We start from the raw sequence: 25,108 nt of genomic DNA, 5'->3' as shown, positions 1-25,108 counted from the left end.
TACACCCTGTGGGGGGCGGGTGTGTGCACACGGGGGGGGTGCGGGTGCGTGTACACCCTGTGGGGGGCGGGTGTGTGCACACGCGGGGGTGCGGGTGCGTGTACACCCTGTGGGGGCGGGTGTGTGCACACGGGGGTGCGGGTGCGTGTACACCCTGTGGGGGGCGGGGTGTGCACGCGGGGAGGGGGCAGGTGTGGATTGTCTATCAGTGTCGGTTTTCTCAGGTCGTCATCCCTTGCTGCCATCATTTGTTTTGACAAGTGTAGTTTTCATGGCAACTGTGGTTGGTGGTTCTGTGGCCAGGAGGTCAAGGGTGCCCATGTGCACGTGATGGGGGGACCTCTGTGGAGGAAGCACCTGAGAGCCACAGTCGGAAACGAGGCTGTGGGTGTGGCAGGATGGGGCGGACAGCTGTCCACACTGGCCAGGGCTGCTGCAGGAGTCACAGGCCGGCGGTGTGGCCCACGGCAGAGCCCCCTCGGGGGCAACACCACCACACCCCTTCCCCGTGACCCCACCGTCCTGCACAGCCCCATGCCAGCTCCCCACTCGCCGCAGCTAGGGGCACACCCCAGTCCCCCATCGCCAGACTTCTGGGCCCAGGAGCTCAGAGCCAGGGGACCCACGGTCCCCAGAACTCTCGGGAGCAGGTATCACACACAGGGAGCCAGTGGGGAGCTATGCGCACAGACCTCCGTGCCCTGACCACCCTGCCCGCGTCTGTGTTCCCCTCCGCCCCCAGGGAGGGGACCAGGGCGCCCCGGGGACCACTGCTGCGGCCAGATGGCCCTGCTTTCCGGTCGTGCCCATCCCCTTGAGACCACCTAGTCGTCACAGTGGTGGGAGCTGTGCTAGGGACAGGTTGTCACCTTGATGAAGCCTGATTTTTCTATTTTTTCTTTTGTTGTTTTTGTTTCTCGCGTCATAACTATGAAATCATTTCCTAACCCGAGGTCAGGAAAATTATCTCTGTTTTCTTATAAGGGTTTTTTAGTTTTTGTTCTTACATTTAGGCCTTTGACCAATGGGAGTTAACCCTGTATGTGGTGAGTTAGGCTTCCTGCACATGGGGACGTGCACCACCCGTTGAATGGACTGTGCTCCCCACAGTGGGTGGATGCAGCACCTTGCTGCTTCCCAGCATCCTGCCAGTTCCTTACCAGTCTGCCCTGCTGGAATGTGCACCCCATGAGGACAAGGCTTGTTGGCTCTCACTGACCCTTCACAGCTGCCTCGGCTGCCCTGGAAAATGGGGCACATGTATCTGAAAACCCAGCTGGGGGACTGGTGTCCGGGGGCTTTCCAGAGAGGGTGCAGTAACTGGTGGATGGAAGGATGGATGGATGTGAGCCCATTGAGGTCAGGGTCAGAGCTCATTTGGGGCCTAGCACAGGCAGTGGGATAGAGGAGAGCCCTGAGCCGCAAGTGGATGACTATGGCCAAGGCACCTAGGGATGCTGGGAAGGGAGGAGAGGGTCAAGCTGGTTATTGGTGTGTCTACAGTCCTGATAACAAGGCCTGGCCCTCCGTTCAGCAGACACTCCCGGGGCCTGTGTGGCTCAGCAGGGTTGCGGGGGGATGGGCAGCAGGGACAAGATGGGAGCCCGGGGTGGAAGCTAGGGGGCCGTGGCTCTGGACCCCAGACTCTGTAGATAGTTCTACCTCTGCCTCCTGGCCCCACAGTCAGCCGTGCTCCTCACACTTCCCGCCGTCCTGCCCACCGTCCTGCCCACAGGCTCCCTCCAGAGCAGCCCGCCACCCTGGACGGGCCCTGCTCTGCCGGCTCTTGTGTGGCCCATGCTCGGGCCTCTCTGTGACCCTGCGGCACAGTGCCAGGATGCTCCTCGGCGGGACCATTGCAGTAACGGCCGTCCGGTGCCGCCTGCTGGATCAGCAGAGGCCATGACGTAAGGCAGAACTGTTCTCGGTCCCACACGTGTCCAGTCAGCCCGGCGTATGGAGTAGAAGAAACCAAGCTAGCATCTGCATCCCCCGGGAGCCTCGCTTCCAGCCCCCAAGGCAGAGGCAACATGGGCCCAACCTCAGGCGGCCACCTGCCTGCGTAGGGCATGGGTGTGTGCGTGCACACGCGTGTGTGTGTGCGCGTGTGCGCGTGGGTGCGCACACACCCCACTGTGTTCGGAAGGACTTCCTTCCGGGAGCAGGATATAAGATTTGGTTTCACGGGACAAGACAGATCCAGAAGCCTGACCTACCGCAGGGTGGATGACAAGGGAGCGGGAGGGAAAGCCTGGAAAGTGCCCCTCACGGTCAGCACGCACCGAGGGGGGAGCCAAGGCCGGTCCCCAACAAGCCACGTTGGGCCAGCTGGATATCCACACGTCAAAGAATGAAGGTGACCCCACCCAACCTCTAACAAAAGCGAAAAGTGAGTCGGAGCCGCAGATGTCAGGGCTGACGCTCTCTTGTCATGACCTCGGGCCAGGCACAGGTGCCTTAAACACAGCTCCACAAGCGTGGTGACACGGAGGGACAGGCAGACGGGACAGCCACCCACAGAATGGGAGAAAGTGCATGCGCGCCCCGTGTCCCGCGGCCGGTCTGCCACGCAGGGAGAACCTTCCTAGCTCGGTAATGGGACAGCCCCATTTCAAAGTGGACAGAGGGTCTACGTAGATGCTTCTCCAGAGCAGACGGCCCAGGTGACCGGGAGCACCTGCAGTGGAGCCCCGCGTCGCTGGCGCTGGGGGGACGCCCACCAGCCCAGTGTGGCCGCGACGAGCAAGGACGGCCAGTGGTGTGTGTTGATGAGGACACAGCTTCCCTCCCGTGTGCTCCTGGAGCACCCTGTTCCCGTGTTCCAGATGGATCGCATCTCTGGATTTCTCCGAGGATGGCAACAATACGGTTTTGACATTTTCTTCTCTCTGTATAACCTTTATTTTATCCAGGTTGCTTCTTGTTTGTTTGCTTGGCCTCTGACTTTAGAATCAGAGACTTTGCTCCCAGGTGGTGCCCTGTGGGGGTGGCCAGGAATGCACGCAGCCCGGTGGCCTATGCACTTCCGTGTGGGTTCCGTGTGGGTTGATGGGCTGGGCTCAGGATCATGGGTCTTCTCTCCTGTATCCTCAGATTTCAGAATAGAATCTTGTAGTCTTGCCCCAGGACACAGGCTTGGCTGCCGACACTGTGGAAGCTGGGGGGGGGGGGGGGGGGCCCATTGGGGGGAGGGGGGGGGGCGGGGGGGGGGGGGGCGTGGAGTGGGGGGCAGCCCGTGGGGGGCAGTGGGGGCGGCTCCCCTTCAGCAGGTGAACTCTCGTACCCTCTCCCTGGGCCCAGCCCCCACACTGGAGTCCCTGCACCTCCCATGTCAATGGCTGCAGGCAGCTCTTAGTGGGTAACTGCTTTGTGCTCTCGGTTGAGCTATGACTCACACCACAACATTCACCACTTAAAGCTTTTGGTTTTGATGAAGTCCATTTGTCTGGGGTTTATTTAGCTGCTCGTGCTCTCGGTGTCCCATCTAAGGTCATTCTGCAATGCTTTCTTCTAAGAGTCTATAGTTTTAACTCATACTCGCAGGTCTTTGACCCGTTCTGAGCTGATGTCTGAAGATGGTGTGAGGGAGGGGTCCTCACGGGGACGTCCCAGCACCATCCGTCGGAGCGAGGGCCCTTGCCCCAGTCAGTGGTCTCAGCGTCCTGTCAGAACCCGCTGACCGTGGGTGGAGGGGTCCCCGCCTCAGCCCCAGCTCTGCCCCTCGCCCTGCGTGTCTGTGCCACTCCACTACTGTGGCTTCAGAGTCGAGATGTGGGAGTCACTGACTGCTTTTTAAGTGGACCCGGCCCCTCCTTCCCTCTCGCCTCTGGACGGGACTAGCCGGACCTGGAGTCAGGCGGGCTGGGGGGACGGCAGCAGAACTCGGGTATATCGGCTTCATCTCTGACCTCCGTTCTTTGTCCTAGAAGCTCGCTCCTCACAAACACACCTGTCTCCCGTGGACTTAGTGGCATTTCAGGAGTGGTGAGAACCCAGGGCTGCCGAGCCTGAAGCCCGTGGAGGGAAGAGCCCAGGACCGGGAGAGGGCCGCTGCGGGAGGCCGGCCCGTGGTCCCGCAGCAGGGGGACAGAGCAGAAGCAGGGGTGCAGCCTGCGATGCCAGCTGCTGGGCCGGGAGCCCTGCCCAGAGCCTGGGGCCCACGCTGTGAATGCCCCATTTCTCCACCGCTCAGTGTCCGCACTCCCCACGCCACCCCACGGGGCCCTGACGCCCTCGTCCTCTTCCCCCGCCCAGGTTCCCGATGAGCTCTTCCCCACCCTGCTGGCCTACCTGGAGGGGCTCAGGGGCCGCGCCCGGGAGCTCACGGTGCAGAAGGCGGAAGCCCTGGTGCAGGAGGTGGACGAGGCCAGCGGCGCGGACCCCCTCCCACCGGGGAAGACCCAGCGCATCCGGCAGGTGCTGCAGCTTCTCTCCTAGGGGCCCAGCGGGCCGCTGCTGCCGCCCAGGACTCAGCTGACCGCCGCCTCCCAGCGGCGGGGCCCCAACGAGGGGCAGGCGGGGCTACCAGCAGGTCAGCGGCCAGTGGGCCCTTGGAAGGACTGACTGTGGCCAGACTGTTCGTAGATGGTGACGTGTCTTCGTCCCTTTACAGCAGAAAGTGGCCACTCTGACATACCCTCCTGGCCTCCCAGTGGCCCTCAAGCCCCCGGGGAGCTTGCTTATTGAGAGAAAGGTCTATTTTTCTACGGGGAATGTCGTAGAGATTGACCAGAGCCAGCCCTCCCCTCCAGCTGTGGTCCGTCCTCGGTGGGGGGTGAGGGGAGCCCCTTTGGTGCCGGCCACCGCATCCGGGTCACCTGCCTGCGTTCCCTGGTGGGTCCAGGCCATGGCTCGCCCATCCCTCACCTCCCTCCTGGGGCCTCCTGGGGCCTCACTGACCAGTCCTGGGGAAAACCTGGCTGCATTTTCAATAAAACCAGCCCGTGTCGGCCGTGGCCCTTTTTCCGTGCATCCCATTCTCGTTTGCCTGTCCTGACTGCCAAGAGCTTGTCCTGAGAGTGAGCGTGCGTCGGGCCGGAGCCGAGGCCCCCGGGACAGCATCCCGGCAAGCTCTGTGTGGCGCTCTTGCCTGTTGGCGCTGAGCACTTGGTCTGCGGGCCTGCCGTCGGCAGGTGTCGGCAGTGGCCACGTTGGCTGCCCTCCCACGGCCGTCCCAGCCAGGAAGTAGGCTCGCTGCCTACAGAAACGCCGGACCTGCTCTCCCTGTTCCCAGAAGAGCGCGCGGGTCGAACCCCTGGAAGTCCCTCTGGGCGCGGTGGCCCATGTCTCCCCCACCCGCAGGAAGAGTGGGCAGGCCCTTCAGGAGGCCCTGTGCTTCCCGGGACCCGTGGAGAATGACACGGTGGTGGATCTGTGCGGTGGTCTTAAAACTTGTCCACCACGGCTTTGACGCTCCACCGCTGGGGCGTGGGTCAGCTTCCAGCATGGGATGAAGCAAATGAGACGCCGTGTGGCCCCTGGGGCGAGGGCAGGAGGAGGACAGAGCTGGTGCCCGTGGGACACTTGCCCTTGGGAATTGGCGCCATGATGTGGGAAGCCCCTGTCACGTGGGGAGGCCACATGGGGGGCCACGAGGGGTGCTCAGGTGATGGCGAGTCTTCGGAGGGCGGCCGCCCCAGGTGACACTGAATGAAGCAGGGGTGAGCTGACCCCACCGAGTCTTGCCCACGTTGCAGGTTTGTAAACCCTACTGCTGGGGTGCGTGCAGTAGATAAGCAGAGCGCCACGAAGCGGTGTAAAGTGACTCGCTTATATTGTGCGTCACGGTGCTTAACAGAGTCACGGGCTCCAGGCCTGTGTGTAGACCCCTTCCTCCGGGAGAAGCCTGGGACCAGTCGTGCTCCCCGGAGGCGTCCCCACCTCAGCTTTTGCACGGACTTCAGCTTCAGTCACCGTGGAGCACCCGGGCCCAGGAGTGGCCCACTCATCCAGAGGGGCCTGGGCTGGTCCGTGGGGCCCCCCTCTTCTCACCCGTAACCCAGACCCCTGGGCTCTAGGGTGACACTGCCCCACCTCCTGCCCGACACCCGCAGCTCGGCGGCAGCCCCCATGGAAAGGGGACGTGCCCCACCACTCCCTGGGGGCATTTGGCCCTGCCCCCACCCACTGTGCAGCTGGAATCCTGGTCACACGCACGAGCACGCGTCCAGTTCTGGGTGGGAGCAACTGGCCCAACCCCTCTTTGGCTCAGGTGGCTTTGGAGACAGATGAGAAGTCCTGACCACCCGGTATCCATCAGGTGAGGACTCGAGCAGGGAAGCACGTTGGAAGCACACGTCAGTGCAGGTCTGTGAGTGCATCAACAGACCAGTGTGTGGGCATCACGGCCTCACTGTGCCCAAGCTCGGAGGTGTCCTGGAAATGACACTGAAAACTAGACGTTCAAAGAAAAACCCATAGCTACAAAGAAAAGGCAGTTTTTTGGGTTTTTTTTTTTTAAGGAATCAGGTTGATTGATTAAGAACCATAGCTCTGGGTTTCCTGGCAGCCAAGTTGAAAAGGGAAATGTGATGGGTTCCGAGTCCTCATTGTTACTGGATACAGTGGAGAGAGCAGGGCACCCCCCAGTACCAGATGGGGGCTCTTTCCTCCCTGAGAGCTCCCGTCGGAGCATGAAGTGCCATTCCCTGGAGGTCCCCCTGGCGGAAGGTGCGGAGGGACGTGACAGACACGTCACCCGGACAAAGCTGTCAAGAGACATACTCGGTGTGGGACCAACCGGCCCCAGTTGCTGGGGGTGCCGGTCGGAGATGGCCCTCTGATGAGGCCCCGGGGCAGTGAGGTGGGAGCACTGCGCCCCGGGGCCAAGCCACAGTGCGGGGTGCCTAGGGGCTGTCTGCGTGGGGCCACCAGGCCAGGAAACGTCTTGATGGTGGCTGGTGATTTCCCGCCAATGCCCCCCACACTGCAAACAACCCAGATGTCCGTCAGTAGCCGAACAGGAGACCGAAGTGAACAGCGCTCACCAGTAAAAGGGAAGAAGCGTGGATACAGGCCACAGAGTGGCACCGGGCGGGGGACAGTGGACCACAAGGGCACACCGTTGACACCACTCGAACGACATCCTCGAGACGGCCGGCCAGCTCCTGTGCGGTGACAGAACCCCCGGGGCAGGGGCCGGGCGGGCGCTCGGGTGCCAGCGTGGCCTGCGGCTACGCGGCATGTGCAGCGGGGACACGTGCTCAAGCTCCTTGTTCGTGACACCCCAGCGGGAGCAAAGACAAGCCTCGCGGGGCAGAGCTCCAGGCAAAGCACTGGGCTCTGGAAAGAACACGGTAAAACGGGTTTGTTGGCGCCTTAATGTCTGTTCTCCGCGAAGGTCTACGCGTCCATCACGTAGATAGTCTCAAGCACTGTTAAGACGGAATGGGCGATGGGGCGACAGGACTTTGGGGTGGGGCTGTCAGACCCAGCAGGCCCGTCAGCACCACCAACAGCCGTCTGCGGTCCCCGCCCCACCCTCGGAGGAAGCAGCCTTCCTCAGCGGGCTTCCCGTACGTCCGGGGAAACATGGCTCAGGCTCTCCTGCCTCCTCTGGTGAGAACTGGGGACTAGCTACCGAGTGGCCCCCCTCGCCAAGCTTTCCCTCCCTGGGGCCCCCAGGAGAGCTGTGTCTGTGTTCAGATAAACCAGCGCTAATCCAGTAGGAATGTCCCTGGCAGCAGGCGGGAGACTTAGGGCCAGAGGGGCTTCCGGATGTTAGGTGGCCACAGAACCAGGACCCCTGCCCCCAGGATGCACTCTCAGCCCCTCGTGTGTCTGCCTCTGAGGGTGGGCGTCCCTGCCGCCCTGGACCACAGTCACATCTGGGGCCAGGAGCCGCCCGCCAGCTCCCAGAGGCTCTTCCCTCCCAAGCAAGAGGCAGGGGAGCTGCGGCCGTGGAAACCAACATTCAGGGAGGCTGTCTGCCCCTTCCTGACCCACAGTGTCTAAGGACCCCTGCTGGATGACGTCCGCAGAGGCCTCTCCCCAGGACCGTGCAGCCTGGAGGCTGAGCTTATTGGAGGTGCAGCTGGCAAGAAACAGGACCCCAGACTTGGAAGTGTCCATCACGGATGATGGACGACACAGTGTGGTCTGGCCACACCACGGGGTATGAGCCGGCCTTCTAAAGGAAAGAACGATCCCTGCCCCCACGGGGACGAGCCCCGAGGACACGAGCCAGACACGGAAGGACACGCACGGGGACCCCACTCCCACGAGGTCCTGGAGTCGTCAGACTCATGGACACAGAGGGTGGACGGCGGGGCCGGGCCTGGGGGAGCGGGTGGGGGTCCGTGCATCACGGGGACAGGGTCTCTGTGTGCGGGATGGAACATTCTAGAGCTGGACAGGGGGCCGGCTGCACGGCAGCTGGATGCGTTCGGTGCCATTGAATTATACACTGAAATGGGTTAAGATGGTCAATTTTGTGTATGTTTTACCACAGGGAAAATACAAAGCAAAAGAGCTAGGGTACGCGGCAGAGGTGACCGGCGAGCCGTCCGCCACATGGTGGAGCCCTCACTCCCCGCCCCCATCATGGGAGTCTCTGTGCACCTGGTCAGGGCAGGAGCCGGTGGGTGGGCGAGCCCCCTTTGTGGCCCCAGGCCGGGGTGTCCATGTGATCACTGAGCCGGGCCTGGTGTGGGGGGCGTCCAGGGCGGCCACGGAGATGGGTGTGTTCCATAGTTGTGCTGATGATCTCGTGGGTCAGACTCGGCACATTGCGCCCTTTCAGCGAATAATATGCTTATTTTGTGTCAACTTCATAAGGAGGGCGGGGAGAAGGGAACGATACTCCCCAGACAGTCCCCACACGGCGGCCTTGGCTCTCCTGGGCCCTGCCCCAGGTCACAGCACCTGGCGGGTTCACCGTGGCGGGGGGGTCCCCTGCAGAGGCCCTGTTTGCCTCCCGAGCCCTGGACCAGGCTGGCGAGGGTCCCCGCACATACCAGCCCTGTGCCCAGCCCACCTCAGATCTGCATCTGGACGGGGCCTGAGGGAGCCAAGCCGCGGGCACCTGGTGTCGGGGCCCCGGGAGGCTCCTGTCATGAACCAGGAGGGCACTAAAGTCAACATGGGGATCTCCCGCCTGACACCCAGCCAGAGCCGCCGCGTCCTCCGTCGGAGCCCCCCGCCCCGGGGAGGGGCCCAGAGCAGCGTGTTTGTGGAGTGCTTTCCAGCAGGACCTACACCTTCCCACCTGGCGGAAAGACTGCTCAGATTTGTTCTTGGCAGATTAAAACATCAACTAACCCTATTGGCTTCTGTGGAGAAAACTTAAGTCGCCCGGGTAAGTGGTTCATTTTGACGCCTGTTAAGTTAGGAAACATGCGGCTCAGGCTCTGCATCCCGCCCCCGCCTGAAGCCGACTGACCTGGGAGGTGCCGCGGACCCCTCTCCTACGCGGGGAGCGGCTTCTGGAAACGGGGTCCGGGCAGCACTAGGTTTACCACGATGCTCGTGTCCCCCTGTTCTGGTTTTCCACGTCCTCCCAGCAAGCCCGCCCCGAGCAGCCCAGTCTCTCCCACCCACAGCTTCTTGAAAGGGTTTCCACAGCCATTCCCGAATGTTCTGTGATGCTCTGAAGGATGCTCTCATTCGTTCACGGAGATGAACTTAGGTGAGATCCATGCTGTTAGCACCGTGTGACCGCGGACAGTAAAGCGGCCCGGCCCTGCAGGGGGGCTCCCAGCCCCTCCCTCAGTGTCAGATGTGGCAGACAGACAGAAGGAATGCAACGACAGAACATGCCCCTCACCCACCACCCAGCTTTTCCCAGAAGCGAAGTATACGGGCCCCTCCCCAGAGTAACCCCCTTCCCCCGTAGGGGCCCAGCACGGGCAGCAGCACATCCCGAAGCGCCCGCTTCCACCGCCCTGCGCAGGGTCATGGAGAGACTTGCCCCTGCTGCCCACACCCAGACACTGTTCACGGGTGGGGACACGCCCCGATCCTTATCCTTTCTCCTGTGGGGAGCACTCTGCGTGCACTTGGGCCTCAGGGACCCCCTTCTGCAGCTGCCCCGGGAATTGTCCGGATCACTGGTTTACCGTGGTGTCCCATCATCATGTCCTCGCCCGGCCCTCCACCTGTCCACCAGCCCTGCCTCAGAGGGGATTCATCCTCCCACACAGACACGCTTTTGAATTTAAAAAGCCAAGGCTTCAGTGTTGGGAAGGGTCGAGGGGCAGACGAGAAATTGGGGGGTCAGAAGGGACCAGAGAGAAGGCTCTGGGGCGTGGCAACTGGTCGAGAGGCTGCCTCACTTCTGAGAGCCCCCTGCGACCCCACCTGGAGCCTGGGCCGGGGGAGGGCGGCCGGGATGGCCCAGAGCCACCATGCGGCCAGGACAGGGCCAACCCGACCCCACCAGGCTCCCAGGCCACTAATGGGTCGCCAGATACAGGACAGGACACCAGATAACGGGAAGTGAGTCAGTGTGGGGGTGGCCCGTGGAGGCCCATGCTGGAGGGCCTCCCGCGGTGCACCCCTGACCTGGCGTCTCTGGGCCCTGTCAGCAACAGCCCCCTGCCCAGAGGCCCCCACCTAGAGGCCTTGGTACATCTTGGGCGTGGGGGAGATCGGAAGCTGGGCCTTGGGGTCTGTGTCCCCACTTGCTTCTGGGTCCCGTGAGGTTGATGGGGTGAAGCGCGAGGGGGCCCCAGCATCCTCCCTACAAACTCCCGCTCATCTTTCCTGCTCAGGCTCTGCTGTCACCCCTGCAGGGTCCCCGATCCTCTGGTGGCGGCTATCCCTCGCCTGGTCCTGGCTCCACGGGCAGAGCGCCTCCGGGACATGGCTGCCCACAAGCTGCCGGAACAGGGTGGGGTCTGCAGGAGACCCGGCGGTCCAGGGCCTGGCACGGTGCACACTGAGCGTGCTGGGAACACAGGTCTCAGGCTGGCCTCTGGGTGGACGTCACCCCGCACCCCCAGCTGCAGGTGGCACCTCTGTGCCTGGCCAACGCTGGCCCTGTGGGGAACCGGACGGGGGCAGCATGGAGGGGGGGTGGGGAGAAGAGGCCGTGGGGAGCCCAGGGAGGCATGCATGGGGGTGTGGGGAGGGGGTGCATCACCACTAGGGCGTGAGGGGCACCCTGCGGTATGGGTGGGGGGCCTGGGTGCAGACTGAGGCAGTACTGATGCCCAAGGGGTCTGGGGACAGAGGGCAGAGCGCAGGGAGCTCAGGGCGGGGAGGGGGCCCCAGCTGCCCTGGGGAGACTGGAGGACAAGGGATAGAGACACCTCTGGGCAAGGGGAACTGGAAGGGGGCTGAGTCCCCGAAAGAACAGGATCTGGCCCAGGAGGGGCTTTGGGGAACCACAGCAAAGAGCCCAGCAAGGGCCCCCATGAGGGGCTTTCTGTCTGTCCGTCCATTTGTCCTGCCTCCATCCTCCACAGAGCACCCCAAGCTGGGACCTGGGGGAGTGACTCAGACCCTCCCCGGGTCTCCTTGGTCAGAGCCCTTGGGCCTGGGCACTGCACAGAGGGCCTGGGCTGGCGGCCGCATGGTGAAGGCCGGGGCGGGCATGGTGTCCAGGGCCGCAGGGCTGAGGCCGGGCGGGGGCAGCAGGCGGTATCTGTGGAGGAGGCCAGCGAAAAGCAGGAACAGCTCCGACCTGGCCAAGCTCTCCCCCACACAGACGCGGCGGCCTGCAGAGAAAACCGAGGCACGGGGTGGGGGCTCCAGACCCGCTCTTTGCAGGGCTGTGCCAGGGAGCCCGGCCAGTTTCCTGGAGTGGAGGGAGAGGGGAGTCTCTGGAGGGACGAGGGAGGGCCTGGAGTGGGGGCGATCTGAGAGCAAGGTCTGCAGTAACCGGGATGCGGGCCAGCTCTGAGGGGCAGAGACCGGCTGCCAGAGGCTATGGACAGTGGGGGGCCCAGCAGGCTTGAGCCTGAGCTTCCGAGGTCCCTGCTGACCAGGCCACTTGGGGGTGAGGGGCCCCGTGCACCCACCCGTGAGGGCTGTGGGTACCTGCAGAGAAGGGCAGGAAGGCTGCCCGCTTCACAAAGCGCCCCTCAGCGTCCAGGAAGTGGCCCGGGTTGAACTGGTGGGGCGTCTCCCACTGTGTCTTGTCCAGGAGCACAGAGCTCAGCAGGGGGATCACAGGTGTGCCCTGTGGGCGGGGCAGCAGGTGGGCTGGGCCTGGCACCCCCTTCCCCCAGGGTGTGCACTGAGAGAGAAGGTCCCCCCAGGAGGCCAGCCGGGCCCACCCTGACCCAGAGCAGAAAGAAGGAGGGAGGGAAGGGGGAGAGAAGGGGGAGGGAAGGGGGAGGGAGGGCCCTGCCCACCCTGTCAGGGTCCAGGAGGGGGGTGCCCACCTTGGGGAGCAGGTAGCCGCCCAGCTGGGTGTCAGCCGCCATACACCGCGGCACGTGGGGTAGGAGGGTAATGAACCGCTGGACCTCGTGCAGCACAGCGTTGGTGTAGGGCAGGGACCGCTGGTCCTCCAGGCGGGGGTGCCGTCGGGGCCCCAGCACGCGGTCCAGCTCCTCCTGCAGCCGACCTGTGGGTGAGAGCGTGGGTGCCAGCATCCCTGGGAGCCTGGATCCCTAGGCCCGGGCGGACCCCCACCCACCCGGCAGGTGGCTGTGTGCTGGGAAGACAGGCTGGGAGCTCACCTTGCACACTCGGGTGCTTGCCCATCAGGAGGGCAGCCCACTGCAACGTGGCCGACGTGGTCTCTGTACCAGCCATGACCATGTCCAGGGCACAGGCCACCATGTTGGCCTCAGCAAACAGGCCTTGGGGGTCATTCCCCTGCAGAGGCGGGTTGGATGGGACTCGGCTGGAGGCAGGGCTCCATGGACCAGCCGGCCCACCCCCACCCTCCAACCCAGCTCTGGGCTCAAGAAAGGGATAGAAAACAGAGCCGTGGCGGGAAGGCAGAGCCAAGTCTGCTGAGCACCTACTACGTTCTGGGCTCACCACATCCTTGCAGCCACCCCTTGAGGCAGACACCGCAAATGCCCCATTTCACAGATGGGGAGACCGAGGCTAAGGGGTTCCTCAGCTAGGAGGTGGAGGAGGTGGTGCAGGACCAGCATGGACCCCTCCCCAACCCCACTCCTCCTGGGGTGCAGCCCCCAGATGCCCCCAGGCCTCTTAGGTGGTAGGGTGGGTCTCGCCCACACCTGGCCCTGCTGGATCAGGGCGTCCATGTAGCTCTTCACGGGGCCTCCCCCGGGCGTGGGGGGCCGCCGCGCCTCCAGCTGGGTCCTCAGGATGGCTCGGACTTCCTCTATCTTCCGTAGGACAGGCCGGTGCAGTTGGAGGAGGGTCCCCAGCCAGGGGTAGATGTTGAACAGCTGAAGGCGGAGGGCGAGACAGTGGGCGGGGTTAGGGTGCAGGGCCCACAGCGGGGCCCTCACCCTCCAGCAGGTGTGTCCACCTGTCCAGGTCCCCAGGTGCTGCCCCAGACTCCAGGCAGACAGGCTGTGTGGGTGCTGCCCGTGGCCACAAGAGGGCACCAGGCTCCATGCCCGGGGGCCCCTGGCCCTCCTGGTGGGACCAGCAGCCAGGGGGCTCCCACAAAACCCTCTGTCCCAGGTCAGGAAGGGGCGGCTGCCGGACAGGTGGTGGTTTCACGCCTGCAGGTGGCTGGGATCATGCTTGCTCTCCGTCCACCAGAGCGAGCAAGACGGGGGGGGGGGGGGGGGTTGCCTCTCATTAAAGTCCTGAAAACAAAGAATTTGCAAACTTCAGAGCTTCAGCTGACCCCACTGTGACCAGGTTGTCTGAGGCGCCAGCCGGTGCCCGGCTCGCAGATGTCCACAGCTCTCCTGGTGCACTATGACCGCTGGGTGTCCCCCAGAGCATTAGTGATCCCTGGATCGAATTACACAGGGCGACTCTGAGGTGAGGGGCTGGCCCTGGGACGGAGGCCTGGAACATTCTGCTCCGACCCCTCTGGCCTCCATCCTCCTGGGACGGCCTGCTTCGGCGAGAAGGCCCAGGTCCTCCTGCCCAGAGGCTCCTAGGACCAAAGCATGAGGACGGGAGACTCTGTGGCCAGCCCCCGCCTCGCACCCGTGACCGCGGGTCTGTAAATACACGCACCACGACCAGATGGATGCGCTTAGCGACCTATCACAGAAATGGTCACAATGGCAAACATTTCATGCTTTGGAAAGAGTGAAATGCACCTGCCCCTGGGAGTTCTGAGAATCAGCAGGGCCAGTTTGCACCATTCATGTGACACTGTGAAGGACCCATGCTGGGTGGAGGGTCCCTGGGTTTAAGGGTAGGGGGGCAGGGGGACACTGAACCCCATATCCAGGGAAGAGATGCTCAGTCCCCATCCCCACCTCTGAGCAGGTGCATCTGCTACTGATGGGCAGGCGTGGGGGGAGGCAGATGGGCACCCTGCCCTACAGCCCCCTCATTGCCCAGAGGGCATGGGGAAACTGGCCTGGGGTCACATGGCCAATTGGTGTCAGAAACAGGACATGCCTCGGGCCTCCTGGCTCTGAATCCAGTGGGGTTTTTGCAAGGTGGCAGCTCACCTCTCTCGGGCAGGGGCAGTGCTGAGACCACCCCCCACCCCAAGGCCGGGAGCAGCCACCTCTCACCTGCAGGCTGGGGGTCCCCAAGAGGACCATGACCTCATCGATAAGGCTCAGCAGGGACACGAACACGGGATCCTGGTATTCGAACCGCCGGCCAAAGAGCAGCGTGAACGTGATGTTGGAGGGGGCCCAGCCCAGCAGGGCCAGGGGGAAAGGCTGGCCTGGAATGGGAGGGAGACCAGCCTCAGGGGGTGAGGGGGCCCCCACAGGGGGTGCCCCGGCCCCCACTCACCTCTGTAGCAGTCCAGCTGCCCCATGAGGCACCTCAGCTCCTGCAGGACCTTGTCGGCCACGGGCCCCCTCCCCACGCCCAGGCCATGGAGGGTGCGCACGGTGAACTGGCGGGCGGCCCTCCAGCGTGCCCCCGACGAGAAGAAGATGCCTGCAGGTCAGACGAGCCGCCCGTGAGCAACCCCAGGTGACGCAGGCCGGGAGCGAGGTCGGGGGGCCTGGCTGGGGCCTCACCCCACCCCTGGGGCTGGCCTTGGTGAGCTGCACCTACTCTTGGCGTGTCATGGTCCCCGGCCATGTGGACACTGTGTCCCTCCCCCAGGAGCCACGCCGGGCACACTCTCGTGCTGCTCAGAGAGGCAGACCCCCCCCGGGGTCCGGGGACTCGTACGCTCAGCTGCGCCCTCCCCACCCTGCGCCGCACACCTACCCCCACCTCCCTGGATGAGCTGGAAGATGGCGATGGGGGGCCGGTCCGCCAGCTCCGGCCCGGTGCCCACCAGGGCCTCCCTCACGGCCTCGTAGCCAGCCAGCACCACGGTCTTCTGACGCCCCAGGTGAAGAGTGAACACCGGCCCGTACCGTTCTGAGAGCTGGTGGTCACAGGCAGGAATCAGCCCGCGGCCCCACCCCAGGCCCCGTGAGCACCTGCCCCAGGCTGCACCTGCACAGGGTGGGCGTGGGGCACATTCAGAGCCCGGGTGGCCTAGGCAGGCTCCGTAGAAACTGGGCCAGCCGTGGGCGTGCGCAAGCAAAGGCCCAGGAGCCGAAAAGCAGGAGGTGTGTTGGGCAGGAGCCGGGTCCTGCTGGATCCCGCTGAGCCCCCTCCCCATCCATTCCAGGAAGGCAGGGGCTACCACTGGTGCTGGGTGTCGCCGTCGTGGTTTTCTTTTCCGGGGAAGCAGCAGAGAGGGCTCCTTGGAACCCCAAGACGAGGAGGCGGGCAGTAGGAGGGGCTGTCTGCGGGGGTGGCTGTGCTAGAAGCCCAGGGGTCTGCACAGAGAGCCTTTCCCCGCTCAGATGCCCCCCCGCATTGAAGCCCAGATGGACAGGAGCGGGGGTGCCCAGACCTCACGCGAACCGCCCTGCCCAGCCTGGAGGCCCAGACCCAGACTGCGCGGCGAGGGCTGGCCTCTGACGCCTCTGCCTGTGCCCGTTCCCTTCTGTGCCTTCACACATGGGCACACTGAGGCCCGGAGGCAAGAAGTGAACTGCTGTCCATCACCCGCACCGAGGGATGGAGCCAGACCTGTCCACACCCGCTCCACTCCCCGCACGCTGGACGGTGGCCCCCGGGTGTGACCCCAGGCATGGCCTGAGAACCCTGGCGCCCAGGGTGCTTCCTGCAGCCCCTTCCTCCCCACCCACACGCAGGGCCGGGGGACCACCAGGAAGCGGCAGTGCTTCTGGGAAAGGAGGGTGCAGTGGTGGTGGGAGCCGTGGTTGGGGCAACGTTGGCCGGGCAGACCTTGTGGGGTGGGGGGCCAGGCCTGCACCTCCGTTTTGCCCACTGGGCCGGCCATTCCTGGCTGCAGGGCAGGGCAGCCTGCCCTCAACGTGGGGCCAGGACCGTGTAGCCCCCAGCCCGGGCTGGGAGCAGCCACACCGAGCAGGCGCTCCCTACGCCCCACGCACACTCGTGGGCTAGTCCGGGTTCCTTCCCTCGCGGGACCTCTGCTGTGTGGTACTACTCCCCGGAGCACCTGCCTCCTCCCCTCCGCCTCCCCCAGTCCGGGCTCTTCTGTAGGCGCTCATCAAATGCTGCCTCCTCCAGGAAGCCCTCCGGGCCCCTGCTCCTTAAATGGCCCATCTGCTTCCCTGTAGGGTGGGCTGTCTTTCTCTTCCTCAAGGCAGGGTGGGCACTTGGGCCTATTGTGTCCCCTGAGCTGGGGCTGGGGTGCCCGGGACCCGCCTGCCCTGACCTACCTCCATCAGTGACCGGTCCTGCTGGGACACACGCAGCAAGTGCAGGTTTCCGATGAGGGGCAGCGGACGTGGCCCAGGGGGCCAGCGAGGGGCTGGGGAGGGGGTGGGGGTGCAGGCTTGGAGCAGCCCCCAGAGCCCCAGGAGCAGCAGGATCCCCAGGAGCAGCAGGGCCATGAGGACGGCAGGCGGCGAGGCCCCAGCTCCCCACCCTGAGCCTTATAGGCCCCTGGGAGGGCGTGCCTCACCCCGGCCCGAGAATGTGGACCGAGCAGTTTGCCGAGGACAGCCAGGCAGCTTAAAGTGACAGGCGTGCGGGGCATGTGGGGTTGCGTCTGTGGCAGGGAGCCAGGGGCCAGGGGCTGTCTGGGGGGCTAGCGTCCAGGCCTTGCGCTTGGGGCATCTTCGTCCCTTGCCTGCTGGACAGAACACACCGCGGCGGCCCGTCTGCCCCTCCCGCAGGCCTCTGCCTTCTGCCTGTCTCCCCATCAGAACTGGGGCTCACGGGGCCTTGGGACCTGGGCCCCCTAGCTCTGAGGGGAGCTCCGAGCCTCCCTCAGCAGGGCCCATGGGGTAGGAGGTCTGCGGAGACCCTGGGGATGGCCCGCGACGGTCCGCACGGCAAACGCCTCAGATCCCAGGACCCCCCGAGTGTCCCCTGCAGAGTCTCCGACCGCAAGCTTGCCCTGAGTGACAGCCTGCTCCCTGGTGGCTTTTCGAGTGTGGTCACCTGGAGTGGGAGGCCCTGGCCGGTGCAGGGCGGGGCAGGGTGGGCTGGCCGGGTTTACGAGCCCCCGTCTGTCTGTGCTGCACTCCGCTCTCCTCAACCCCGGTGCCCCGGCTGGGAGGGGAGGAGGTGCCCCGTGAAAAGGAGCTGTGAGGGGCTGAGGGTGCTGGCATCAGAAGTGGCCGGGCCTGCTCGGCGCCACCTGCCCTGACATGAGGCAGCGGGAACCCCATCCCTGCGTGGGGCCCCTCACCGCGGGGCCTATCTCCTGGAGATGCCGTCCATGCCCCTACACAAACCCCAGAGCCAAAGCAGCCCGACGGCCCGCACCCCCTCCCAGCCTGCATTTGCACACCTCCTGTGACGGGGTGCTCACTGTCTTGCGGGCAGGCCGTCCCGTTGCACAGCCGTGGGGCCGCAGCGAGGGTGGACGGCTCCCTAACAGCTGTGTCTCCGGGTCATTTAGGCTGAGTGCCAGGTACCAAGGCTGCTACTAGGTGCGTGGGCTGTGGGTGCTCGCCGCCCAGGACAACCCACCTTAATTAATTCAGCGAGCATTTATCGAGCACCTGTGTGCTGGGCTCCGCTGGTAGCTAGGGCTACAGACCCTGGTGGTCAGGGATCCAGAAAGGGCCCCCCAGCCCAGGGGAAGAGACCCACATGGCAGGGCCTTTCCACTGAAAACACCCCGGGCGTTGTAGCTGGGCGTGCGAGTCCCAGGAAGGGCATTCCGGCAGAGGGCTGTGCGGATCCCGGAGCAGGACCAAGCAAGGTGCCGGGTGGACAGCGTGGGAAGGAGGGAAGGGCCAGTGCGGCCCGACGCGCTGGAGGTGAGAACTTGGGGTGGGGGTTGGGGGGTCCACCCTCCTCCTTCAGGTCGGTGAGGCCTGGGCACCTGTGGCCACGCCGGGCATGAGGCCCCCCACCTCGGTGCCGCCGCCTGGGCACCTGCGGATCAGCCACGGTCTCCTGCAGGGCGTGGCTGCACGGCTGGAGGGGATTTTCCAGAACCAGTCCTGGCTCAGCCAGTTTCTGGCCTTTTACCTGCAAGACCCTTGAGCTCCTCCTGACAGCCTAGCGGGGGTCACCCCCATTTCTCAGGAGAGGAAGTGGGGCCCGGGTTTGAGGTGCTCGCAGCCCCCCCGGCCTCTGGGTGCGCTGGCGGTGAGGCGGATCAGGGCGGGGCCCCCACAGCACCCACCACTCGCTCTGCGCTGTCCCACCCTGCGGGGCAGGGGTGTGGCAGTGAGGGGCGCAGGCTTGGGAACCAGACCCATCAGGTTAGATGCCCGACCCTGCCCTATGGGCATCCGGACCCTACTGGTGTTTCCTGGGATTTCGTGCAGACGGGGCCAGCAGTGTGTGACTGCGGGACTTCGCACGGGCCCCTGTGCCCCGGGTGACCCCCGACTGGAGCGCCCAGGCGAGGCCAGCTACAGACCTGGAACTTCTCAGGGCCCGGCCAGCAGGGCTGCCGCTCGGGTCGCTGGAGTCACATCAGGCCCCTGAGGGGCGACCAGCGTTTGGCGGAGAATCTCTCTGGGCACCACCAGTGTGGAGGGCTCTTCCACATCCAGGCCCCGGAAAGGCGGGGGCAGGAGGGACCCAGCGGAGTGCGGGGGGGCCCCCCGGGGCTGGTGGTACCGCAGAGCGGAGCTGCCCCGCCTGTCTCCGGACAGGCCTCTGGCTGGGGCCTCAGTGCACCCGCCTGGCAGGAGAATTTATGCTCGTGACCTCCAGCCTTTTCAGGGTACGGTTCTGCAAGTTTTCACCAACTCCTACAGTCATGTGACCACGCCCACGCTCAAGATGTGAAACAGTCCCATCCCCCCGGACTCCCGCGCCCCTGCGCCCCCGGATCCCCACGCCTCCTGCTCGGATCCCGGCCCCGCGCCCCTGCGCCCCCGGATCCCCACACCTCCTGCTCGGATCCCGGCCCCGCGCCCCTGCGCCCCCGGATTCCCGCGCCCCCCCGCGCGGATCCCGGCCCCGCGCCCCTGCGCCCCTAGGATTCCCGCGCGGATCCCGGCCCTGCCGCTGCACCCCTGCACCTATGTCCTGTCCCTACTGTTCTGCCTGAGCCAGACGTCATATCCACAGCAGCACGAGTAGCAGGGGTGCAGGGATCACTGCGTAGCAATCACGTGGGAGCACGGGGCCACGGGGCGGGGGGGGGGGGGGGGGGCGGGGGGGGGGGGGCCCCCGGCCCCGGGGGGGGGGGGGGGGGGCGGCGCGGTGCGGGACTCCCACGGCCTCACGGGCCAGGGCTTGGGAACCGATTCCTGGAACATCCACCACCTCGTCCCTGGAACGTGTGAAAACACCAGGTTCCACGCAAAGGGGTTCAGGTAGAGGGTGAAACTGAATTTGCTCATCAGCTGACCCTAAAATAGGGAGACTGTCCTGGACTGTCGGTGGGGCCCAGTGGGATCACAGGGCCCAGAAGGGAAGGAGGCCGTGGAGGTGAGCCAGAGCGAGGGCCTCGTGGGGGCTCCCAGGGGCAGCCCTGGCTGAGCCGGGGTCGCGGGAACTGCCGCGTTGGACTCTGACCTCGGGAGTGATGTTGGTGAGCTTGTGTTTTCAAGCTTCAAGAGTGAGGGTTCAAGTGTCAGAGGCCACAACCTGTAACCTATGACCTGTGACCTAGCTTTGGAGTCACGCGGCTTTGTCACCTGGGGGGGGGGGGTCCTGAGGCTGCCCCAGGTCCAAAGGGAGGGGAACTGCATGGGGGAGGGGCAAGGTTCTAGAAGAGTCTGTGGAGGACAGAGGTGGGGAGCGCCAGTCCCATCTGCCCCCAGAGTCGGCCCTTGTCCCCTGGGGACGCGCTCAGGGTCCCTCCTCCCTGCGGGTGCGGCCGGTTCCTTGTATCTCTGGTCCTGGGGCCCCGATGCCCAGGGCCTCGCTGACGCTGACGGGGCTGGCCAGGCCTTGGGAAGCGCCCCGTCCCCGCGACCCCCCAGGCCACCTCTCCTCTAGCTGCTCATCCGGGGCCTTCCCCTCCTGAGCCTAAAACCGTAGCAGCAACCAGTGTCCCTCCCACAGGGCCCTTCCTCGGCAACTTCTAGAAAGGCCTGCTGCCCCCCTGGCTACCCCCTGCCCCCCGGCACTGGGGAAGGGTCCCGCTCAGGTCCCCAGCGGCCCCACCGCTCACCACTGTGTGAGTCCTGGCGCTGCCGCAAAACCAAGACCCACAGCTGGGCGTCTAAAAGTCCAGAAATACACTCCAGCGGTCAGGACGGTGGTGCGGGCAGGCTGGCTCCTCGCGGGCTCTCGGGGAGGACCCGGCCTGCCGCTCGGGCCTCGCCCGCCATGGCCCACGGTGGTCTCACCTCGAGACCCTTGTCTCACATGCAGAGACCGCTGGGCGCGTCTTCCGTGGGCGCCACCCGTCAGCCCACCGCAGCATCCCACAGGCTCTTTCTGGGAAGGAGGCGTTTGGGTGGCTGTTTACCCGTTTAACTAGATAACGGACGCACACCCGCGGGGGCTCCAGAGTCCCCTCCCCGCTGGGCTCCTCGCCCATGCGTCCTCCCAGAGACGCTCCGGCTTCTGCGTGTGGTGCTCTTGCTGTGTTCATCATTGTACTGACGTGCAGCGAGCCCCTCGTGTCCAAGCGCGCAGTTCGACGAGTTTACATACTTATACAGCCGGGAAACCCTCGCCACATTCCAGACCGTGAACCTCCCTTCCACCCCAGAGTCTCCTCCGCCCTTGTCTCCCTCCCTCTGTTCAGTTGCTCTTTATTCTTGCGGTGACAGTGTGGCCGGATCAGACCCCGGACGGTTGCCTCGTCTCCTCTCTGCCGTTCTCTCTCTCAGTCAAAAACATCCTGCTCGAAATACCTGCGTGCCCAGTTGCAAGGGATGTGCTGTAAAAATAAGTTCCTAGAACCAGAAGCCCTGAGCCAAGGGGCTGCACCCCGTTAGACTCTGACTGATGTTCGCTCTGCACCAGGTGGGGCATCGTACCCACTGTCCCACGCGCGGCCTGGCTCTCCCCACCAACCTCCCCTATGGAGGGTGTCGGGAGGGGCCCTCACCTTGCCGGCTCCCCACCCCCCATGCTGATGCTGGGTGGGGGGCTGCTGGGCTCCACTCTGCCCCCTCTCCTCTCTGCCCACCCCTCCAGTCAAGACCAGCTCCCCGATTTTCTCAGCCTGAAGATCAACTTTCAAGCTCGAGACTCTAAGCGTCGGGGCCCTGCCCACACCTACGGCGACCCGACTTTTCTGGGCCAGCTGGAACTCTTTAAAGGGGGAAAATAACCTAAAGGGGTGGGAGCGGTGTACTGGGTGGAATGGCCTCCCCACCCAACAATTCATGTCTCCCTAGAACATCAAAATGGGCCCTTATTTGGAAATAGAGTCTTTGCAGACGTAATCAAGTTTAGATTGCGATTAAGGTGGCCCTAAATCCAGTGACGGGTGTCCTTATAAGAGACAGAAGAGTGGAGGACACAGACATAGAGAAATTCAGGTGACTCTGGAAGCCGAGATGGAGGGTGTGGCCCTAAGCAAGGAATGTGGGGCCACCAGGAGCTGGACGAGGCAGGAAGGACCCTCCCCGAGTGCCCTCCGAAGGAGTGTGGCCCTGCACACCTCGGGTTCAGCCTTGTGGCCTCCAGAACTGGGAGAGAATACGTTTCTGATGGTTAAATTTTTGGAGCTTTGCTATGGCAGCCTCAGTCATATAAGCAATGTTCAGGAAAATTTCCCAATACTCAGGAATAAGGCAAATGGGTGACACTGTGTCCCTTCATTGTATCCTCAAAGCCACGGTCCAGCCAGTCTGCCTGAGCATCATTCGGCCCTCCCAGGGAGCGTCGCTGTATTTGACTTACTGTTTATTATTGAACAGGCCCAGGTGCCCTCAAGCTAGACGTTCACATGTAGGAAACAGAAAAGCTGCAAGTGATTGATTTTCCTCTAAAAACGCAAATCACTTCTGTCTGGCAGAAAGGATAATCCCGAAGGTTATGGTTTATTGCCCCATGAGCTATTAACCTGTTGTAGGTCCAGCTTAGCAATCCAACTCCAGCATCCTTTCTTTTCCTCTGACCAGATGTGGATATATCGGGGTTGGGGCGCCCTTCTCAGAACCAGCTTTGCCATCCAGCCAAACCCCTTCATCCATGCATTAAATGAAACTAACACATGTGCAGTTTATATTTCTCTGAGAACTGTGTTTTCATCCTTTTGAAAAATATACTTTTGCAGCAGACTGTATTAAAGGGGAGAGATCTGCTATATCTAGTTCCAGGCAAGGTTCGATCCAGGGGCTGTCTTAAAGGGGGAGTGTCTCAGCCTGAGGTTGCGCACCCCCAGCTGATGCCAGGCAGGCTGTCTCCACCAAGGCCGGCCCACACTGCAAGTTCTTGGCAAAGCAGATGGTCTCTGTTTTACACCTCTGAGCTGGGGATGTTTGTTACACAGTGCCGGGTAGCTCGGACACTGGCTGCGTCACCTTGGACGAGACTTGACCTCTTTGTGTTTCTCTACGTGTGAGGTGAGGGATAAGAACACCTGCTTAACCGGGTTCATCCTTCAGATGCTACTAACTGAATGTCCACTGTATGCCTGGCACTGTTCCAGGGGCCCCACGCCAAACAGCCTAGTGTGGAAGAGGGGTTCCAGAAGCATCAGTTTCTTCCCCCACTTCTTTATCTGTGCGCCACAGACGAAAATCCCTTCCCTCCCTCCCAGCCAAACGTCTCACATAAAGCAATAATCATCTGCCAGGTACAGACGTGTCAATTAAAAGCTGGTTGTCACCTTGGGGTCTCCAGGCCTCCAGTGCTTCATTGGTCCCTCAGGGCTGCTGGATGGAGAGGCTGCAGGCAACCTTGGGGGGCAGGGCTGTCCTCTTTACCGCTGAGTGGTGTGATCTAGTCAAGTGGAAAAGTGCTATTTGCTGGGCAATAAAAGCGTCTTTTGTTCACTGCCCTGGAAACATATTAATGAATAACCCAGTGCGTGGCCCCTGGTTCTAGCCGCATGAAACGGTCGTTTATGTGACAAGATCAAGGTGCAATTTTCCTTTTGTAGTTTTTAGTGGGCCCAGAACACCAGGTTGATCAAGGCCTCAACGGCTGCAATGGGCTTTCCCTGTGGGCCCCCAACAGGCCCCAGCAGCATTCAGGGCCAGCTCTGCCGACACCGGACACACTGCTAAAATGCAACCCCAGGCACAGAGATGCAGTGGTGCACACTGAGGAGGGGCAGGCGTGCTGGGGAGCCAGCGAGTGAGGAGCTGGGTGCCTTCCAGAGGCCTTGAGGAAGGGGCAGGCCCTGAGGTGGGGGCTGTGAGGGCTCGTTGGCCAGGCGCTTCTCTGCAAGGCCCCTGAGTTGCCCGAACTGCTCCTAGTCCTGACATTAAAAGGAGGCATGGTGCTGGATCACGTCAGGGACCAGGGGGAGGGGGTAGCTGGTGAGCCCTGTTGCTGAGGCCCCAATCTGCTTATCTCTAGGGCCTGGCACATGGTTGGCACGCGGGTGGGATGGATGCACGGATGCAGGCTGGAGCTCCTGGCAGAATCAGAGAGCGCAGGTGCTCTGGGAGGGCAGTGATCCACTTCCTCCCTCCAGATGAAATCCAGAGGCCCAGTTTGGGGACGAGGGGTGGTTGCCTCGGGTACAGGGCTGGGAGGAGGCTCTGCGTGGGAGAGCTGGGGTCTCCACCGAGCCCTTTCACTGTTGTTCTTGCTGCTATAAGAACAATAGTAATAATAAGTGACCACCAGAGCCGTAACTGTTCTCGAGGCACTTCTAGTTTGTTACAGGTTGAGCTGCATCCCCCGCCCCCTGCGACCTACCCCCCCAAACCTTAGCAGGGGACCTTTTGTGGAAATAGGATCATAGCAGATGTAATTAGTCGGGATGAAGTCGTTAGGGTGCGCCCGCCCAGTGTGGCTGGTGTCCTTGTAAGCAGAGGACATCTGGACACAGACACACGGGGGGGACCCCACGGGAGGGTGAGGGCGGAGACGGGGTGTGCGCAGGAGCCGAGGAGCCCCAAGACTGCCGGCGACCACCGCGGCTCGCGCGGCCTGCGGCGGGGTCTCCCCAGAGCCTCCAGGAGGAGCCAGCCCCGCCACACGTCCGTCTCGGACGTCCGGCCTCCAGAGCCAAGAGCAATCGCACTTTGTTGCTGGAGCTGCCCGGGCTGTGACACTAGGGTGTGGCCGCCCTCACTCCTTCCTCCCCCGCAGGTCAGCCCCGCGGACACCTGGGGATGCAGAGGCGCCGCACAGCCTGCCGGACCCTGCGAGTGCACCTGCCCTTGGGCTTCCTGTGGACTGAAGCTGTGTGTCTTTGGGCAAACTGCTGAGCCTCTCTGGACTTCCGTTTCCTCCTCATAAGGAGATGACGGCTGGCCTCTGCCACTGGGTTGCTGTGAGGGTCAGACTGGAGGAGACTGGCAAGGACTGGGCAGAGCAGCCAGGCTCAGGGCCTTTCAGAGCCCAGCTGGGGCCGGGCCCGGGCAGGGGGCGGGGCCTGTGGTGCGGGGGCGGAGCCTCTGCGGCCAGGGGACCGGTCCCAGCGGCGGGGAGGGGCCCGGTCAGTAAGGGGTGGGGCCTTCCAGGCGGGGGCGGGGTCCGGCGGCGTAGGGGCGGGACCTGTGGCGCGGGGGCGGGGCCCGGGCGGCAGAGGCGGGGC

At 63.8% G+C, this 25,108-nt stretch overlaps 3 protein-coding genes across 3 annotated transcripts in view; 2 read left to right on the top strand and 1 right to left on the bottom strand.

Annotated features, from left to right (window-relative positions):
* Nucleotides 1-4,538, top strand: part of CUNH7orf50 (chromosome unknown C7orf50 homolog) — a 130,565-nt gene extending 126,027 nt beyond the window's left edge. Inside the window, exon 5 of the mRNA XM_032394262.1 lies at nt 4,255-4,538. Coding sequence (XP_032250153.1) covers nt 4,255-4,437 — 183 coding nt within the window. The 3' untranslated portion in view covers nt 4,438-4,538. The remainder of the gene's footprint in view (nt 1-4,254) is intronic.
* Nucleotides 4,539-8,305: 3,767 nt separating this feature from the next.
* Nucleotides 8,306-9,371, top strand: LOC116625584. Its single transcript, XM_032394261.1, has one exon. The coding sequence runs from the start codon at nt 8,378-8,380 to the stop codon at nt 9,284-9,286; it is 909 nt and encodes a 302-aa protein (XP_032250152.1). The 5' UTR covers nt 8,306-8,377; the 3' UTR covers nt 9,287-9,371.
* Nucleotides 9,372-11,436: 2,065 nt separating this feature from the next.
* Nucleotides 11,437-16,904, bottom strand: LOC116625487 (cytochrome P450 2W1). The gene is made up of 9 exons (XM_032394088.1): nt 16,731-16,904; nt 15,235-15,397; nt 14,806-14,955; nt 14,577-14,734; nt 13,140-13,313; nt 12,627-12,765; nt 12,327-12,511; nt 11,980-12,121; nt 11,437-11,657 (listed from the first exon to the last, which is right to left on the bottom strand). The coding sequence occupies exons 1-9, from the start codon at nt 16,902-16,904 to the stop codon at nt 11,437-11,439; spliced, it is 1,506 nt and encodes a 501-aa protein (XP_032249979.1).
* Between the last annotated feature and the right edge of the window lie 8,204 nt (nt 16,905-25,108).

The sequence above is a fragment of the Phoca vitulina genome, unplaced genomic scaffold (assembly GCF_004348235.1).
Source record: "Phoca vitulina isolate PV1807 unplaced genomic scaffold, GSC_HSeal_1.0 scaffold79, whole genome shotgun sequence".
Taxonomy (NCBI): Eukaryota; Metazoa; Chordata; class Mammalia; order Carnivora; family Phocidae; genus Phoca; species Phoca vitulina.
The sequence above is the reverse complement of the archived record's forward strand: the minus strand, read 5'-3'. Positions and strand labels throughout refer to the sequence as shown.

Coding starts and splice junctions, on each gene's coding strand:
- LOC116625584 (XM_032394261.1), top strand. CDS start 8,378: ATGCGTTCGGTGCCATTGAATTATACACTGAAATGGGTTAAGATGGTC.
- LOC116625487 (XM_032394088.1), bottom strand. CDS start 16,904: ATGGCCCTGCTGCTCCTGGGGATCCTGCTGCTCCTGGGGCTCTGGGGG. Junction 14,956..15,234: donor GCTCATCCAGGGAGGTGGGG/GTAGGTGTGCGG, acceptor TCTGACCTGCAG/GCATCTTCTTCTCGTCGGGG. Junction 12,766..13,139: donor CCCTGATCCAGCAGGGCCAG/GTGTGGGCGAGA, acceptor CCGCCTCTGCAG/GGGAATGACCCCCAAGGCCT.